The sequence below is a fragment of the Populus trichocarpa genome, chromosome 17 (assembly GCF_000002775.5).
Source record: "Populus trichocarpa isolate Nisqually-1 chromosome 17, P.trichocarpa_v4.1, whole genome shotgun sequence".
In the NCBI taxonomy this organism is placed as follows: domain Eukaryota; kingdom Viridiplantae; phylum Streptophyta; class Magnoliopsida; order Malpighiales; family Salicaceae; genus Populus; species Populus trichocarpa.
Genome location: NC_037301.2, coordinates 3089134 through 3107476, shown reverse-complemented (window position 1 = coordinate 3107476; position 18343 = coordinate 3089134). Strand labels below are relative to the sequence as shown.

Genomic DNA, 18343 nt, shown 5'->3' with positions numbered 1-18343 from the left:
TTCCTGCCAAATGATTTTCCCTCTCTTCTACATGCCAAGAGGATACTTCATTGGTTTGAGATCATTTCCGGATTGAAAGTTAATTTCTATAAAAGCTCACTAATAGGTATCAACTTGGACAACAACTACACCTCTAGCCTGGCAAACTCAGTTTTCTGTCGTAGTGATACTTTCCCGGTCAGGTACCTTGGACTACCTCTTGGAGCCAATCCCAGCAGACTCTCTACCTGGAAACCAGTGTTGTCCACTATCAGAGCAAAGCTAAGCACATGGAAAGGGAATTTTTTGAGCATGACGGGAAGGTTATGTCTAATTAAATCAGTTTTAAGCTCTCTTCCTTTGTTCTACATGTCAGTTTTTGCTATGCCAAAGGGTATTATTAAAGTCATCTCTTTTCTAACCCGGTCTTTTCTCTGGAAAGGAACCTCAACATCTCATGGCATTTTTAAGGTGGCTTGGCACAAGGTAATAAAGAGTAAATCTTCTGGTGGTCTCGGGCTGGGATCCATCCACAACAAAAATCTGGCTTTGCTATTTAAATAGCTATGGAATTTGGATAATGGAGTGGTAGGAGGCTGGCAAGAACACATTCTTCTAAAATACCGACCTCACTTTATTAACGGTATCCCTGAGTTTACAGGTTCTTTATCTCCAACTTGGCATGGCATTGTTTCGGCGATCCTCTCAACACAAAACATAGCCAATCTTTTACATGCAAATGTCAGGTTCAAGGTGGGTGATGGGAGGAACATCCGGTTTTGGACTGACTCGGCTTGGCTCTGTAACCACTCTCCAACTCTTATTCCCCAGACTGTATAACCTCTCTCTGCAGCAAAAATCCAGCCTTGCAGATATATATAATTTGACAGATACATCTTTCAACCTATCCTGGAGAAGACCCCTTCGGCCTCGTGAAAACTGCATGAGGGAGAGCTTGATCGCAGAGGTGCAGCGTGGCCTTATTTTCTCGGATGGTGCAGACCGCAAGTTATGGAAATTTCACAGCTCTGGCATGTACTCAGCTCAATCAGGTTGAGTTCTTTTTTATAGTCTATCGGCCACTGAAAATAATCACTCCCCTGTTTTGCTATGGAATGGTTATGCCCCTCCAAAAGTGGATGTGTTCATATGGCTTCTTCTTCATGGAAGTTTGAGTACACAAAGTTTTTTAGCTGAGAGGAGAATCATTAATTATGAGGAATCTCACTGCCCATTCTGCTGCAAGGAAACTGAGACAATTTATCATCTCTTCCATTGGTGTCCTATAACATGGTCTCTTTGGGGTCGTTTCTTGAACTGGTTCGGGTGCTCAGGTTGTCTGCACAAAGACCCATATCAAAATCTACATGAATGGTCAGGTTTGATTAATGGAAAATTTCAGCGACGTGCTATTACCCTCCTCTGCAAAGGTCTGTACTGGTCAATTTGGATAGCGCGCAACCGCCTAATCTTCGAATCCAAGCCTCCGGATTGGGATATGATTTTTGATCTCACCTTTCACCGTTTGGCCTTCTGGTTGAAGTCTTCAGTTAGAAATTTCAACTACACAGGCTCAGATCTTTTTAGAAATCCTGAATGTATTATGAACTGGACTAATTAATTAGATCCCTCGTCGCTTTGGTCTTCTCTATTCTTTTATATTCCCATTGTATTTTATCTTTCGTTCAGTTCCACCTACTTGATGGGGCTGTTTAATATATAATTCACTTGTTTACTATAAAAAAAAATGTATTTCTTTTTTTTTAAAGAAAATATTATTAAATTAAACATAATCAACTTTTATCAATGGTTGGTTTTAATGGAAAAAAGGGGTTTGATGGATTTAATTTGTTTTAATGAAAACCCGACTATTCTTTTTGCAATCACACCGTTTGATGCAACAAAAAAAATTAAATATTTTTTCAAAGCTAATAAAATTCTTAAGCTAATTTATACATCAACTGAGAAAAAAAAAAGAAATATTATGTTGACTTTCATCGGCATTTAACAAGATTCGGTGTGCTCATAATTTTAATATACAAGATTGCAGGATCAAGATGGTCAAAGTACAAATTTGAGGGACCAAATAAACTGTTATTTTCCCACTTTTTTATTCTTTTTTTTTTCTTATAAAGAGAACAAGCAAAACCTGTACAGTTCATCCCAAATGCTTGATAAACTTAAACAACTTCTTCAAAATCTTCCACAAATCCCATATTTACAAAGTATTCCTTAAATGCAGGCAAAAAAAATAGCTAAAAAAAAATTTCTTATAATATATTTCACCCTAAATTTATGTAAAAACCACATATTTAACAATAACATTCATATTTTTTTATGGTTTTAATATGGTGATATTAAAAAAAAAATCTAAAAACTATTATTTAAATATATTTTTAATTAAACAATTCTTGAAAAATATCTTATATGCATTATCAAACATACACTTAACATCATTTACTTGAATGTACTCGTCAAACTCCTCCAACCCCAACTTCTATATGATAATAATTTGAAGTCACTTAGCAATCATCGTAACTAAGTATAAAAATAACGTAAAAAAAAAACTTATAATTATGTAAAACAACATATTTAACAATAACATTGCACCATTAACTATACAAAGAAAAATTACATTTAATACAAATTATCAATTAAAATAAAAAACATCAATAACACCAACACCATCATCATCGTTCATTATAAATAAAACAAAAAAAAAACACTGTTACCCCAAAACAAAAACAATATTTAAAAAAAAAAGTAAACCACAAATTATTTACAAACCAACATGTACTAGTCTTGAAAACATTAGAGTAATGTAAAATAATTCTTGAGATTTCACATAACAAGTTAAGTTATTTGGTTAAAATAGTTTTTTGAAATAATGTTAGAATTTTATTGACCAAGTAGTTACAAGTTTAAATTTTATTATTTTCATTCTAATTAATAAAAATTTAAACACAATATAGTGTGGCGTATATATAAACAAATTTCAAACTCAAATAGTATTCACTTGATGAACTATTCATTTTCACTTAACAACTGATTTGACAATAAAATCTTCATACCTAATCATCCTATTCGGTTTAACTTGTGTTTTAAAGTGTTTTTTACTTGAAAAAAATATTAAATTGATTTGTTTTAAATTGTTTTTATAGTTTTAATATGTTGATGTTAAAAATAAAATTTTTAAAAAATATTATTTGAATATATTTTTAATTAAAAAACATTTTATACATGATCCCAAACGTAATTTAACATCAACTTCTCGGATTCACTCATCAAACTCCTCCAACCCCAACTTCTATCCGATAATAATTTCAAGTTACTTAGCAATGACCTTAACTAGGTATAAAAATATTTAAATGAGAGTCGGAAAGTTTTCTTTGATTTCTTTTATTCTGTGGTGAACCAAGAAAATCTTTACTTCTACACAAGTCGGAAAGTTTTTGTCTGCTTTCAACAATGACATTAGGTTCATCTTTTTCGAGCAATAAAAAAATAATAACCATTAATATTTAGAAATAGAAAATTTATGAGAAATCACCCTTAAAAATCTATATTGTACGTAGGCAGCAAATCCACATTAATGTATTTTACATCGAAACATATATTTTAGCATGCAAACATGCTTTTTTTTTTTTTAGTTTGATACATGATTTCTTGAAGCTTGAATATATGTTAATTAAAATTAAATTTTATTTTCAAATGATTTTAAAGAAACATATTTCAGGAGTGCATATTTACTTGATATTTTGGAATGACAATTTTAATCCAAATCCAAATAAATCTAAATGAGTAATATTTTTTTAAAATAATTATTATTTTAGGTTAATATAAATATCTAAAATTCTTATCCGATAAGATAATAATATCAATAAATTCAACCTAAAACCCAATCTAAATCTAACCCCAACACATATATTGATATTGAATGATTTTTTAAAGATTGAGTTGTCGCAAATTACTTCATAACAAATTCACATGAATCACCAATAAAAATTCTTTTAAAATAATCTTAACTTTCAGCCTTGCTTCCAACCTGAGTTAAAACGGAGACTCAAATCTTTTGATTTTTTTTTTTTTAAGTTATTCTTTAGCACCATAACCATAATAAAAAAGTTATTCTCTAGCAACACTAATTTCCTCCCCCAAAGTTTTATATATATAATCTAAGTAATAAGTATTCATTACCCAAAGTTTTATCAGTAATGCATGAATAATTAAATTTCTTATTTAATAAATAATGGATATAACATAAATATCTATTTTAAATATAAATATGTGTATCAATATAGTAAAAACCTGAATAACATATATGCAATTAAAATATACTATAAGCGGCAAAATCCTTAGATAAAAAAAAGTAATATTGAATGAAAAGAGGGTGGCCCAATTAAGAGCCCATTCAATGATAATGTGTGTTTAAAAATGTATTTATTTTAAAAAATTATTAATTTAATATATTTTTAGTATTTTTTAATAATTCTATGTGTTGAGATTAAAAATAAAAAAAAATGTTTTAATATATTTTAAAATAAAAAACATTTTTAAAAACGAAAAACAAATGAAGATTGAGATTGAAATGTGAAATTCTACAATCAGGGACAACACAACATTGAAAACTGAAAATTATTTGGAGCATATTTAACTTTTACAAGACAATATCAAAATCATATATGTTTCTTTTTTTTTTATTATTAATTTTGATCATTTTCTTCTAATTTTTTTTTTTACTACAAATAAAGTTTTATTTGTCTCTGTGATAAAATACAAATTAAAAAAATCTTAACATAAGAACTATGCATATTTAATCTAGGTGGATAAAATTACGAATGAAAATGTTTGAGGGCTAAACAAAATGATATCAGCCATTTTGACTTTTCAAAGGTCAATAAATGTAATATATTTTTGAATATTTTTTTCTCCTTTATAATAAATAGAAACTTGTATTTTTTTTTAAAAAAAAATCTTAATTTTTCAAACATTAAAACTAATTAAAAGAGTCCATCAAAGTTAGAATCTGTTGACTTTTCAAATTCGATAGAGGGTCATAAATATGCATGGTGCACAGGGAGTACAATATTTTTAAATCTATTAAAGGTAGTTGGCTATAACAATCACCCAAAAAATTATAGTATTCACCAATATATAAGAGAGATATATATATGAAAAAAGAAAAATCAAAGAGAAAAATTAAAATTAAAATTAATTAATAATTTTTTATCATTTTTTAATGGGATCATATATGATTTCTTTCACTTTTTTTAATCTATAACTCTTTAATATCAAATATTTATCATTAGAGCATTATAAAATTTCCCTCGAAATAATACACACACATATTTTATCTCGAACAATGTATTTAATTTTTTAATTTTTATATTTTTTTTCTATTATAAATACAGTTTTATTCTGTAAAATTGAACTTCAATTCATAATAAAAATATCCCTTTAATCTTAATATAAAGAATCATGCTAATTTAACATGAGAGGATAAAATTATAAAAAAAAATTAAAGAGAAATTTTCTTTTTAAAAAGCACTATATATATTATGAACAGTGACCAACCCCAGATCTTTTAGTATTATTAGCGGTATTAACAGTAATAGTTAATAATAGTAACAGTAATTAAAAATTGGGTTTTGATTAAAATAATATTTTAGTAATTTGGATTTGTAAATTCACAAGTTTTTACAGTATTGCGATGGTGATTAATCTTTATTTGAAGTTTAATTACACTACATCAGTTTGGTTACCGATTAACGATCATACTCAAACTCAAAATTTAATCTCTTTAGAACCATATTTATTTTATTTCTCTTTTTTTTTTCTTTTATGGTCAGTAATATTCTCAATTGAGATTGAATATGTTGCAATTGTTCATTAAAATACAACTACTAGGTTTACATTATCGTTAATTTTAGAGTTCGTGGGATTAGTTGAGATGCGCGCAAACTGGACCGGACACCTACATTAATAAAACAAAATAAATTATCTTTATTGGAAATAGAGAATTCTTGATTTATTATTATTATTATTATTATTATTATTATTATTATTGCAATGTTTATAAATCTTCCCAGTCCTTGCATGGAATCCCCTCATTCTATAATCGTTTTTTTATTATCCTCAATCCATCAATTTAATCCCATGTTACACGATTGTAGTAAAATAAAACCAACTGGACTCATTAACAACATCTTAAAGGTTGGATACTAATTCTTGAAGGAGTGTATAGGTTGTTACTATCTATTTAGATTCTGTTTGGTAATGTAGTAACAGTCGTTTTTTAAAATGTTTTTTATTTAAAAATATGTTAAAATAATATTTTTTTTATTTTTTAAAATTTAATTTTGACACTAACATATCAAAAAAATATGAAAACACTTTGAAATATTAATTTGAAACAAGAAAAAAACAAAAAAAATTAAATATTTTAAAAAATATTTTTAAAACACAAAAACAATCAGGCTCTTAATATATGGTTCGTAATGCGGTGCAATATGCTTTTATAAAAGTGTTTTTCAATTAAAAATATATATAAAATATATTTTTAATATATTTTTAATATTTAACTTCGGAACATTAAAACCATAACAAACATTAATTTGATAATTTTTTGTGTGAATTTAATTAACAACTAAGTAACATCGACTCTCTTTTTATTAATTCAAGCTTTTTTATATTTTAAAATATTTTTTTCATATCTATTTATAAAATACCATGTCTGTATATGCCGTAATAAATTTAACTCTGAATAAATTTAAAATATTAGATAAGTATTTCACGTAAATAAATTGATAATAAAATTCCATGCTCCAGCCATTTATCAGCCATTTCGACTTTTCAAATGTCAATAAATATAATATATTTTTGAGTAATTTCTGCCTTTATAAGAAATGGAAACTTGAAAACTCTTAAGAAAATTTCTGAATTTTTTAAACATTAAAACTAATTAGAAAAAGTCAATTAAAATTACTACTTTTGGAATTCAATGTGGAGGGATAATAAATACGATACATAGGGAGTACAATTTTTTTTATTAACATATATATTCGGGTTAATTTATGTATAATTTTACTAATTTTATAGATTTTAAAATTAACAATTATATAAATTTTTAGTAATTTTAAGATGCATAGAAATTATTGAATTAATGATATATAAAAATGAATATAATATTTTTAAATTCATTGAAGATAGTAGATTATAGCAATAAAAAAATTATAGCATTCATCGTATATAAGAGATATATATGAAAAAGAAAAATAAAAGAAAAAAAATAATAAATTTTTTTTATTTTTTATTTTTTAATTAGATCATATATGATTTTTTTCACTTTTTTTTTTATCTATAACTCTTAAATATCCAATAATTATCATTCAGTATCATAAAATATAAAAGAGAATGGTATACATATTATTTAAGGTCTTTTCCCTCTATATATATATATATATATATATATATATATATAGAGAGAGAGAGAGAGAGAGAGAGAGAGAGAGAGAGCTTAATTTTGTTCTTCCTACCTAAAAGATAAACTGCTGCAAGCTAATCTAGTCGCTATTACCTTGTACAAACCTATCTGGAGAGAGAGGCTGAAGAGACGCTATTAGTACGAGGGAACAGAGGCGGTGGTGTTAGTGTTAAATCTAACCAGCGAAGCAGTGCTGAAGAGACGCTATATCTGTACGGAAAGCAAATCTCACCATAAAAATAAATAAATAAATAAAGTCCCGTTTAAATATTTTCACTTTATTAGTGCTTTACTCAAATGGAAATAGCTACAAAATCCAAAAAAGAAGAAGAAAGATATAGTTTTATATCTCCTTACATTCTCCTTTGAGCCTTTTTTCTGCTTAACCATTTGGAGAGAATTGCACAGTGTGACTTCTTGCTTGGCCATAAAAGGTATCTTTCTTTTCCTGCAACCAAGGTTAAGAAGATCTCTCTGTTACCCTCCTTTTCCTTTTCTATCTCTAAACATCACTGGTGGACTTGACTTTGGTTTTCTGTGAGGTGTAAACAGCACCAGAAGAAAGACAACATAGAAATAGGTAAGAAGAGCTGAAACCAAAGATTTCTTACCAATCCTTGCAAGCTCACTCATTTCTTACAAACTTCAGTGTCAGCTTGAGTTCTTGGCATTACCAGCTAGGGTTGTTTTAGATTGTTCAAGATTCTTGGCTTAATCTGGCAAAACTTTTCTCTTCCTTTTCTTTTTTCTTGTTTTATCACCGAGTCAGCTTCTCTACATTTCTATTTACAGAAATGCTCGGTGCTGTACTAATTACGTTTTCTTTAGTTTCTTTTACTAAATTTTCCCTTCGCTTTTATTAAAGCGAGTTGATTTTCTTTTGTTAATTTTCCATGTACATGTAAATCCTCTTAGTAAATTTGGCTGTGTTGTGATTGTACTTTTCCCCCCTTTCTTTTGTGGTTGATGGCGGCTTGATAATTTCCTGTAATTAAAGATCTGTTCTTGATTTCTTGCTATCATGATCCAGTAGTATTATCCATTAATGTCACTCCAACGATTCAATTGATGTACGTTTTAAGGTAAAGGTAGTGGCTAGATTTTTTTTTTCTTTTTTTGAACATTCTATCTTCTTCTTCTTGTTTGTAAAAAAATCTGTTTATATTTTATTTTAAAAAATATAATACGTTTGCGTGGATGTAAGTAAAAAAAATTTGATTTGCATGTAAATATACTTGTTGAGGTTGTATCTCTTTCTCTTAGAAATTTTATTTTTAGCAGTATGTGCTTAATTATCTTGGTTGATTTTGCATGAAGGGTGAGCTGAATTTGTTTCTTGGGGAAGATGGCTCGCAAGAAAATCCAGATCAAGAAGATAGACAACACAAGTGCAAGGCAAGTCAGTTTCTCAAAGAGGAGAAGAGGGCTCTTCAAGAAAGCTTTCGAGCTCTCAATTCTATGTGACGCTGAGATTGCTCTCATGGTGTTTTCTGCAACTGGAAAGTTTTTTGAGTACTCAAACTCAAGGTTCTGCTCCCTTTCTCTTTCTTATTATTTTCCACTTTATGATATACCATAAATATTATGTCATCTGTGAGCTCAATGATCAACCTAGGATGCATTAACAACGGTTTCTTTTGAACCCAACAAAGTTGAAAAAAGAAGAGAATGGCTGAAATAGATGTGCAATAGAGAATCTTTTGGTATCTGCGAGCAAAATAATATTTTTTCGAGGAGAGGAGCATAGGGAGAAGTTGGTACTGATACGAAGGTTTTGATGTTATTGCTGCCACTTATTGCTAGTTCAAATCCTTTTTTAAGGGCATCACACGTCCACTTGTGTCTTTCTTAATGCTGGTGTTGAAACTTGAATTGCTTGTGGTCTAGGGTATGCTTGTTTCTCTAGTGTACCGCTTGGTGCACTGTAGTAAAATCTCAATTTAATGTTTTTATTGCGGTCTACAACGAATGTATTGTCGCCGCAAAAACAAACAGGCTTGTTTTAATGGCTTCTCTTGTACGCTTATAATGTCTATTTTGAACCAGAAAGACTTGCACTTCTGCGATTAGAGATCAAAGCCACTACTTTTATTAAGTTGGATTTGCTACCCTCTATGCCCCCAGAAACACTACCTAGTCTAAGGATGTGCTCATAAAATATAGGGCAACTACACAATGCAAGGCCTTCATACCCTAGAAAACTCAAGGGCAAAATATGAAACCTCAATACCCCTAGCTAATAGTACAACCTGAATCTATTCTTTGTACAGACCATTGATTACAATTGCTCCGAAATGATGTGTGAGCTCTTAAGTTGAAGTGACTTGTATCATAGTGTTAATTACATGTAAGGTTTGCAGGGAAGAAAATCAAAATCGAAATAAAAAAAAAAACCTTGTCTTAACATCAATAGACAGTCTTCTGTCACTTAGTAAATAGTAACCTAACTGGTATTGAATTGATCATCTAGCATCAATAGCTCATCATCTGTGCAAAGAGTGGTCACTTGCTTACATTAACCCTAGACACTGCCTTTTCTTCTCCTTCTCCCAGCATTTAGTTACAAGAACAAATGATCATCTGTTGACTGGTTTGGGAGAGCCTAGCTTTAGTCCTACTTACTCTTAGGAAATCTATATGATCATAAGGTCAACTGCAGCCAGCATTTATTAAGGAAACAAATTAAGAAGAAGAAGAAGAAGAAGAAGCATATATAGGTTTCTTCTTTTCTTGCAATGTTTAATTTCAACTGTACTGGTGCTAGAGTTCTATCTTCTTCACAAAAAAATATTGAGTTTCAACCTCTTGTTTATAACAAAGAAAAAAAAAACCCCTTGAATTGGTAGCTCAAATGCACCCATGTTCCTCCTGCCTCAAGAGGTCTCAGGGTCGAGTTTTTGTAATAAAAGAAGAAACTTTAACCTAAAAGGGAAGTTATCTAGCACTGGGAAATAATAACAAGACTGCTCGCCACTCTATAATCCATCCAATTAAATGAAGTCCCATTTGCTAATTGATAATCATGTATTAAAATTAATGTGTTTTCTTTTTCAATATTTACATATCGTTTTCATCTCTTCAAATCACAGAGCAACATCAACTATGACCGTCATAAACCCTAGAAGAGTAATGTATAGAGTCGAAAATGAATCATTCATCACATAGGCTCATTAACAACACTGAGAGGGAAGGTAAAACCAGTATACAACCATAGCCCTGATGAAGAAAAAACCACGTTCTTTCAGAGCATCTTGTTTCTTAATATGTTCTGCGTACAGTATTTTTACGTCCCTGCAGAATAAAAATGTGTTTTGCTCAAAATTTGCTTTTACTATAAAGGTGGTTGATAATGCATCCTTCATGATAAACACATTGACATATTGCAATAGAAATTGTAAGACAAAGTTGAATATATGCAAGTACGTTCTTGACACAATAGGTTAAAAATAAATTACCAGCTGGATGTGATTAATTTCCTGCTGGTTCACTTACATTCAATCTCCTGCTCCCATCATATGGTGATATTACTGATGAATCTGGTTTTAAGATCTAAACAAACTTTACATATGTTTATAGAAATTTAATTTCCAAGTGTAAGGATTATCATTGAAATTATATTATTTAAGAAAAAGGAAAGTCTTGGGCTTTACTGTTACTTCTAAGTATTACAAGATATTATTATGAATTTAAGAAAAAATAAAGGAGAAAATGAAGTTTATTCTCATAAATTAACAAATCTTATTTATCAAATCTATTTGATGAAATTATGCATATATAAAAGGAGTAAGCTAGTTAAAAGATACACTGCTTAATTAAACAAAAATAAAAAGTTAATATAACAAAGTGTTTGGACCGCTGGATAAAAACTTAATTTATCTAAAAAGTTGCTATAAACAATCATTCAAACTCGTGATTATGTTCATGACCACTCTATATAAGCGTTAGGAAAAAAAATGTTACTAGTATATATATCAAGAATTGGCAACTACTATGTTTACATTTTTAGTCTTTATTTTCTATATATATATTAAAAAAAAACAACTTTTTAGATAAAGTGTTTTGAAAAGGGTTTTCCATTTGTTATTCTTTATTGTATATATGATCTCTACATCTAAATTTTCTTGTTATTAGAACTTTTTAGAACTCATAATATATTCATAAGCCAAAATAAAAAATAATTTTATACAATTTCTATTTTTTTTTTATCAAGTTTCATTAATTATAAGAAGTTGTATATGATTTGAGCAACTAACATCTTGCCAAGTTCATTTAATATTTTTTGGATTAATTGAGATGCTTATACATAGTAGATTTATTTTAACTAGATGTTGTTTAAAACTTTCTTGTCTATTACTTGATGTTTAATACTTGGAATTATTTAAACTATGGTTTATGTGGCATCAAATGTTTTGATCATATTGGTTGGTTTATATGACTAAAAATACCTTATTCTGGAAAATAAATTTAAAACTATCTTATATAAAAAATTATGACTTGAAATTATGCTCTGGTCTTGCCTAATTCAGTAATTCAAGTTACACCCAAGATGATAATTAGATTTATATTTGATAACTTTTATTTTCAACACCATTTATAGCAAAGGGAGCATCATATGAAATAACATCTTATTTTTTTATTTTTATGATTTTTTAGTGTTTTTTCCTGCAAGATGTTTAGTATCAACAATGATTTATTTATTTATTTTTGTGTTCTTGCAAGATTTATATTTGATAACCTTTATTTTTAGCGCTATTTATCGCGAAGGACCATCACATGATATAACATTTTTTTTAATTATTTCTAATTATTTTTATGATTACTTATTTATTTTTTGTTGATGCAGGATGTTTAGCATTGAGAATGATTTAGAGTATCCTTTTCAGCCTAGAAATACTTATCACTTCATTTATTTCTTTTTTCTAGATTGGTTAAATTATCGAAAATTATCTTGAATTTTAAATCAAATTGAACTTTAATTTCTTTCTAATTCAGTACTTTGAACTTTATATAAGCAAAATCGGATAAAGTTTACTCTGATTTGATGCTAAGATTGTCCATTAAAAACGATTTGAGCTTATTTTAGCTTCTTGGATGGAAACACCTAACAAATATATGCAAATTGGATAAATTCTTTTAATTGCTATTAATACCAGAAGGTTGGATGATAACATTGTCTAATTTTGGATGCTTTAATGGCATAATTGATAAAAAAAAAAAAAAAAGGTTTCAAAATGCAATTGATTATTAGATAATACATTAGGGTTTAAAAGCAAAGCCGAATTAAGGTGAATAGGGACCTTGAATAAAACTATAAATGAAGTATTTTAAAATACTTATTTATTATTATTTTTTATGTATGTCTGACAAGTGAAGCCCTGGGCAATATTTTGTACTCCAAGTCTTTTGTTAAGTAGGGACAATCTTCACTTCATAAAGTATAATTGACGAATATAATTTTGTGACCCTTAATTTAAGCCAACTCTGTCTAAAAGTGAAGTTTTCTCTAAAGGAATGCATAGGCCAAGGATAACTAAAAAAACTAACTTGTTTAATAAAAATTTCTCATCATTTAATAATTTTGTAGAATTTAAAAGATTTTTGAAAATATTTAAAACAAAATAAAATTATCAATGCTTCGTAATTTTATTAAGTTTAAATATTTAATTTTTATTAACCATATGGAACTAATGATGGATTAGTTCCATACAAACTTCTCATGTAAAATAAATATGACAATATTCACTCATTAATATTTTATATGAAAATTAAGTATAACAAGGTATTTATATATATAAATCATTCTCCCTTTAGATCATAATAATCATGGCGTTTTAAATAATTGTGATTAATGTGCATGTTTATTGGCATTTATACTAAATTTCCAATATTTAGGTAGAAATGCTGGTAGGTTCTTTATTGGTGAAAGTTATACACAATTAATGCCTTTTTGACCCTCAAGTGTGTTGTGTTAGGCTTTTTATTATTATTATTATTGCAACTATTTAATAATAAATTTATTATATTGCTCATATCCGAATAAAATTGGTTGGTGCTTTATAATATTTTGTTTATTATATTCTTTAATTAGAATCGAGATAAAGAATGCAAATTGATTAGATTTTTATTTATTAATACATTTTTATTCATTTTAACTTCAAAGTTTACTTATAGAAGATTTTATTTTTATACTAAATGTTACATTACTTTTTTTATTTATTTCCAAATTAACCTATTCCATGAGTACTTTGTTAAACCATGCCTAGACATATATAAATGAGAAAAGGGGTCAATTTCCCGGAGTTTGTTTTGTCAAATTAGAATTGTAATTTTTTATATAAGATAGTTTTAAACTTATTTTTTCATAATAAAGAATTTTTTAGTTACATAAACAACCAACTAATATCATAAATATTTTTGATGTTATATAAAGCTTTGTTTAAAAAATTCAAAGTTTTAAACATCAAATAACATAAAAGAAAGTTTAAACATCATCTAGTTAATATAAACTCAATACATGTGTATCTCAATTAATCTAAAAATATTAAATTAACTTAACAATATGCTAGTTGCCCAAGTTATTTATAATATCTTGTAATTAATGAAACTTGATAAAAAATAATAGGAATCGGATAAAATGATTTTTATTCTAGTTTGTGAGTACATTATAAACCCTAAAAAAAATTCTGATAATAAGAAATTTAAATGTAGAAATCAAAATAATAAATAGAAAACCCTTTTCAAAACATTATAACTTATCCAAAGATTTTCTTGTTTTTTTTTAATAGATTAAAAATGTAAGCAAGCTAGTTGCTTGTTCTTGATATACTAGTGACATTCTTCTTCTTTTTTTTTTTCTAATGCTTATATAGGATGGTCGTGAATCACGTGTTCAAATGCTTCTTTTTTATATCAACCTTTTAAATAAAATCCTTACCTAGTGATTGAAACACTTTGATGTATTGATTTTTTTATTTTTGTTTAATTAAATAGTGTAAATCTTTTAACTAGCTTACTTCTTTTATTTATATATGTATAATTTCATCAAATAATAATAATATGTTGGATTGTGAAAGATATGCAAGACCCGTTTATTTACTCGAATAGCATAGACAATTGGTCATGTAAAAGGATATTGCTTGAAGGTTAATATTGACTTATAAAATATTAGAAAATGAAATAACACTACAAACATCCTAATTAATTTTATTTTTTTTATAATAGAGATTGCAATAGAAATCATACAAACCCTAGCTTTTGAAGGAAGAAAGTAAACAAAGAGAAGCCTACATTTTCTTAATTTTATAAACAATTAATTTTGACAAAAACTTAAAAATAAAATGACATACATAATTTAGATACTACATGACAGAAAATATCCTATTTTTATAAATAAGATTAGAAGTACTTATACCATAAGTAAGATTTAGAATCACCTTAAGTTGAGCTTGGTTGTCGACGAACTTTGAGATCTCATTATCCTACCAAACTCCATCTCCACTCCTACACCCATATTGTCAATTGGGATGCAAAGATATGTGATTTCTCATGAATATTCTAGTTTAATATAAAAGAGGTTTAGTTTTTAAGAAGAAAGTGGATTTAATCTTTGTAGGCACGAGTTGCACAAGAACACTAGTTTGTAATAAAATAGAATTTTCTTTCTTTCTTTCTCTTTTGGTTCATCGAGAGGTCTATGGAGTCTTAGGCTATACAATGAATATTCATCTCCAATTACATAATAATAACCACATAAATTAGAATTACTGACACTTGAAAAGCTGCTTCACTAAGCTACCAGATACACAATTCTTACTATACATAAGTATAGGATTATCTTCTTGGATATTCGGGTATACTATTAAATACTTTGCTTTGCGATGAAAAGGATGATTTCTCGCCTAATGCAATAATTTTTGGATTTTTCTAGCTTTTGTTCTTGAGATTCTTTTGTGATTAGATCCTCTTGTTATTCTACTGTTCCAAATTGTTTAAGATTTAAGTAACTTAAGATCATAGAAAACCGCATGATATAGAAGTGTTTCCTATAGTTTTGTTGATACAATACCTTCTTTGATCTTCCTGATGTTACTTTATAGAGATCTAGATTTTAATATTATACATTTCTTCATTTAAACAGGTCTAGATTAGTATAACATTATTTGAGCTTTTGATAGGGTAATAAATCTTTGTAATGATAAGGATAGTTCTCTAGTGACCAATATGATATTAGGGTTCGTTATTGTTAAATCAAGTTATCACCCTAAGCTTCTTTGTATGTATATATAGGGTTTGTTATTGGTGTTCTCTTTGACATTAGGGTTTATTGAATATTTGGTACCTGGGAAACAATTGTGATTGGAGGCTGCTCGTAAAGGTTTTAGCCAATATCAGTGATGTATTCTCTATCAAACAAAAGGTTTTATCAATTCATCATATAATTTGGTTGTTTTAAGATTTATAAATTAGGGTGTTTTGGTGTGTGTATGTCGAGAGATCATGGATTCTACTTCTTTCTCCTGACATTTTATGGCTAGTTATTGCTGCTTCTTGGTTTCTGCTGTTTCTGTCTCCTTTTTGCTGTTGTTAGGTCATCCTTTCTCAGATTCTTCTGCTTTCTGGCTCCTGCAATCTTCATCTGTGTCTTTGCATAGCTGCTGTTTGGTCTTGTGTTCAGTTACCTCCTGTTTTTTTATCAAAACTTCAATGGCGAATCTTAGCACTTTGTGTCCCTATTAATTTCTGCTGGTGCAATTCTGGTTTTATTGTGGCTTTCATGCAATGACTGTTGCTGTTGAAAATCTGTCCAATCTTCTTCATTTTCTGTTTGGATCTTGTTTTGCTCGTCAGGGTTTGCCAACTTTCTGGGTAGGCCCATCTTTTTTAGGTTTTGTGGTTTGTTGTTGTAATAGTAGCAGCATTTTTTTCTAGAGGTTTACTGTTGCCATAGCAGCAGCAAATTTTCTACCCTTCCTCTCAGGTTGATTGTTTCTTTACATCTTGGTGAGTCCTTTTGGGAAGAATCATAGCTGCTAGCAATTACAAGTGATCCTGGAAACATCCCACCATTGGCACTGTTTTTAGCTAGTTTTTGCCTATTCCTGGACATGAAAATTCAAGAAATGATTTGCTCTACCTTTTGTTCTTGAAGCATTGGGCAAGTGATAGAAAGGCGTAATCTGCATCCCAAAAACCTTGACACATTTAGTCAACCATCGGTTGAGCTTCAGGTAATTAGTTTTTATACTGTAGCTTATCAAGTTATATTGAATTTGAAACCCCCATCAAGATTGTTTATATATATATTCCTTTTTCGCTCTTGCTGATTAATATTGGATTGGTGAGTAAATTATCTGATAAGTGCGTGGCTACCTTTTCGTAACATTGTTTTTCCTCTTCTTTCACTCAAACACTTCGAATTAGGTTCAAGAATCTAACTTTATAAATTCCATAAGATACCATGGTCATGTATTAATAAAGGCAATATTCGTTTCTGTCCTTTAAGCTTGATAGTGCTGTGCATGCCATGTTGAACAAGGAAATAGCAGAGAAAACCCGTGAACTGAGGTAAAATCTCAGGATCAATAACTTGTTGCCGCAATAGATCACATTCCAATTTGCAATGCTGATACATATGATGATCCACTGATGACAGGCGAACAAGGGGAGAAGACCTGCAGGGACTGAACATGGAAGAATTAGAAAAATTAGAAAAATTAATTGAAAAAAGCTTGTGTCGTGTCATAGAAACAAAGGTAATTCATGCAGCACTCTTGTCTTGTCTTAATTCTTGTAGATAGTTCTGTCCTGTATATATACGCTGAAGACTTTGTTCAATACCTCACGCACATGTTTCAACTACTTCAATGTGTTTCAGGGAGAAAAAATTCTAAAGGAGGTCGATGCTCTCAAGTCCAAGGTCACTTCACTACTTTTAACAATGAGAAAAAATAAAATATTCATGCAAAGTTTGTGAAAATTACTGTACATGAAGCCCCATATGATGTGCATGAACTGATATGCATGGTTACCATGTTGTTTTGAACAATCAAACGATTTTCATGATCAGTACTCTCTGTGATTCAATTTTCCTTCTTGTTTGCTAATTTGCAGGAGCACCAACTAATAGAAGAGAACCAGCGATTGAAGCAGAGAGTGAGACTATGAGACCTATTATTAATTTTCAGCTCCTTCTTGTTACTCCCTCTCACTTTGAGTTCATATATTTTTCGGCAGTTAATGAGTTTGTCAAAGGGCCAAGGGCATTTGCTCGAACAAGGCCAGTCATCAGATTCTATGGTGAACAATATCAGCAGCAACTCAGCAAATCCTCGTCAGGACTACGACAACTATTCTTCTTTTCTTACACTTGGGTAGGCTCGCTTGTTACATTCATTTTTCTTGCATGGTAGAGTGTAAATCAATGTCAAATAGTCTCCTGGTATTCAGGAAATTAACCAGCAGTCTGAATGCCACTCCGAAATTGTCTTGCAGATTACCTTTTCCTGATTGAATCCGACAGATGGAGGATTTTCCAACAAAATTTAATGGATTTGCAGTCGTTATATTTTTCAAATAAAACCTTCATCTTGGCTTGTACGTGGTTAATATTTGCTTGTTGATTCATGAAATTCACAGGGTTTAAGATACAGATCATGTGTGATTGTGTATGCATGTATGTGTGGATCAAGGGTTCCCATATTTCCTTAAGGTAAAGGGAAATGAGGTGAAGCTGTTGAAACATGTAGTAATATATATTAATTTAGCTTGAGTTGAAGCTAAATTATGCCCTATTTTAAAGCAAGCAGAAGATAATCTTTAACTGCTAAAGGTGATGATCAGGAGAATAAAGAACTCGCATATAATCGATAAATTCAACTCTGT

The 18343-nt window shown here is 29.1% G+C and overlaps 1 protein-coding gene across 2 annotated transcripts; it reads left to right on the top strand.

The window, feature by feature from the left end:
* Positions 1 to 7721: 7721 nt before the first annotated feature.
* LOC18107033 (MADS-box protein JOINTLESS) lies at positions 7722 to 18251 on the top strand. 2 transcript variants are annotated; one of them, XM_052448791.1, is made up of 10 exons: positions 7722 to 7896; positions 8015 to 8042; positions 8780 to 8989; positions 16611 to 16689; positions 16965 to 17026; positions 17115 to 17214; positions 17337 to 17378; positions 17573 to 17614; positions 17696 to 17832; positions 17954 to 18251. In XM_052448791.1, the coding sequence occupies exons 3-10, from the start codon at positions 8808 to 8810 to the stop codon at positions 17970 to 17972; spliced, it is 663 nt and encodes a 220-aa protein (XP_052304751.1). In that variant the 5' UTR covers positions 7722 to 7896; positions 8015 to 8042; positions 8780 to 8807; the 3' UTR covers positions 17973 to 18251. The 2 variants fall into 2 exon arrangements, with proteins under 2 accessions (XP_052304751.1, XP_052304750.1); XM_052448790.1 differs by having other exon boundaries at positions 7725 to 8042.
* Positions 18252 to 18343: the final 92 nt, after the last annotated feature.

Excerpts from the sequence above, each read along its gene's own strand:
- LOC18107033 (XM_052448791.1), top strand. The coding sequence starts at position 8,808 with ATGGCTCGCAAGAAAATCCAGATCAAGAAGATAGACAACACAAGTGCA. Across the intron at positions 17,379-17,572 it reads TCGATGCTCTCAAGTCCAAG|GAGCACCAACTAATAGAAGA; the intron begins GTCACTTCACTA and ends GCTAATTTGCAG. Across the intron at positions 17,615-17,695 it reads ACCAGCGATTGAAGCAGAGA|TTAATGAGTTTGTCAAAGGG; the intron begins GTGAGACTATGA and ends ATTTTTCGGCAG.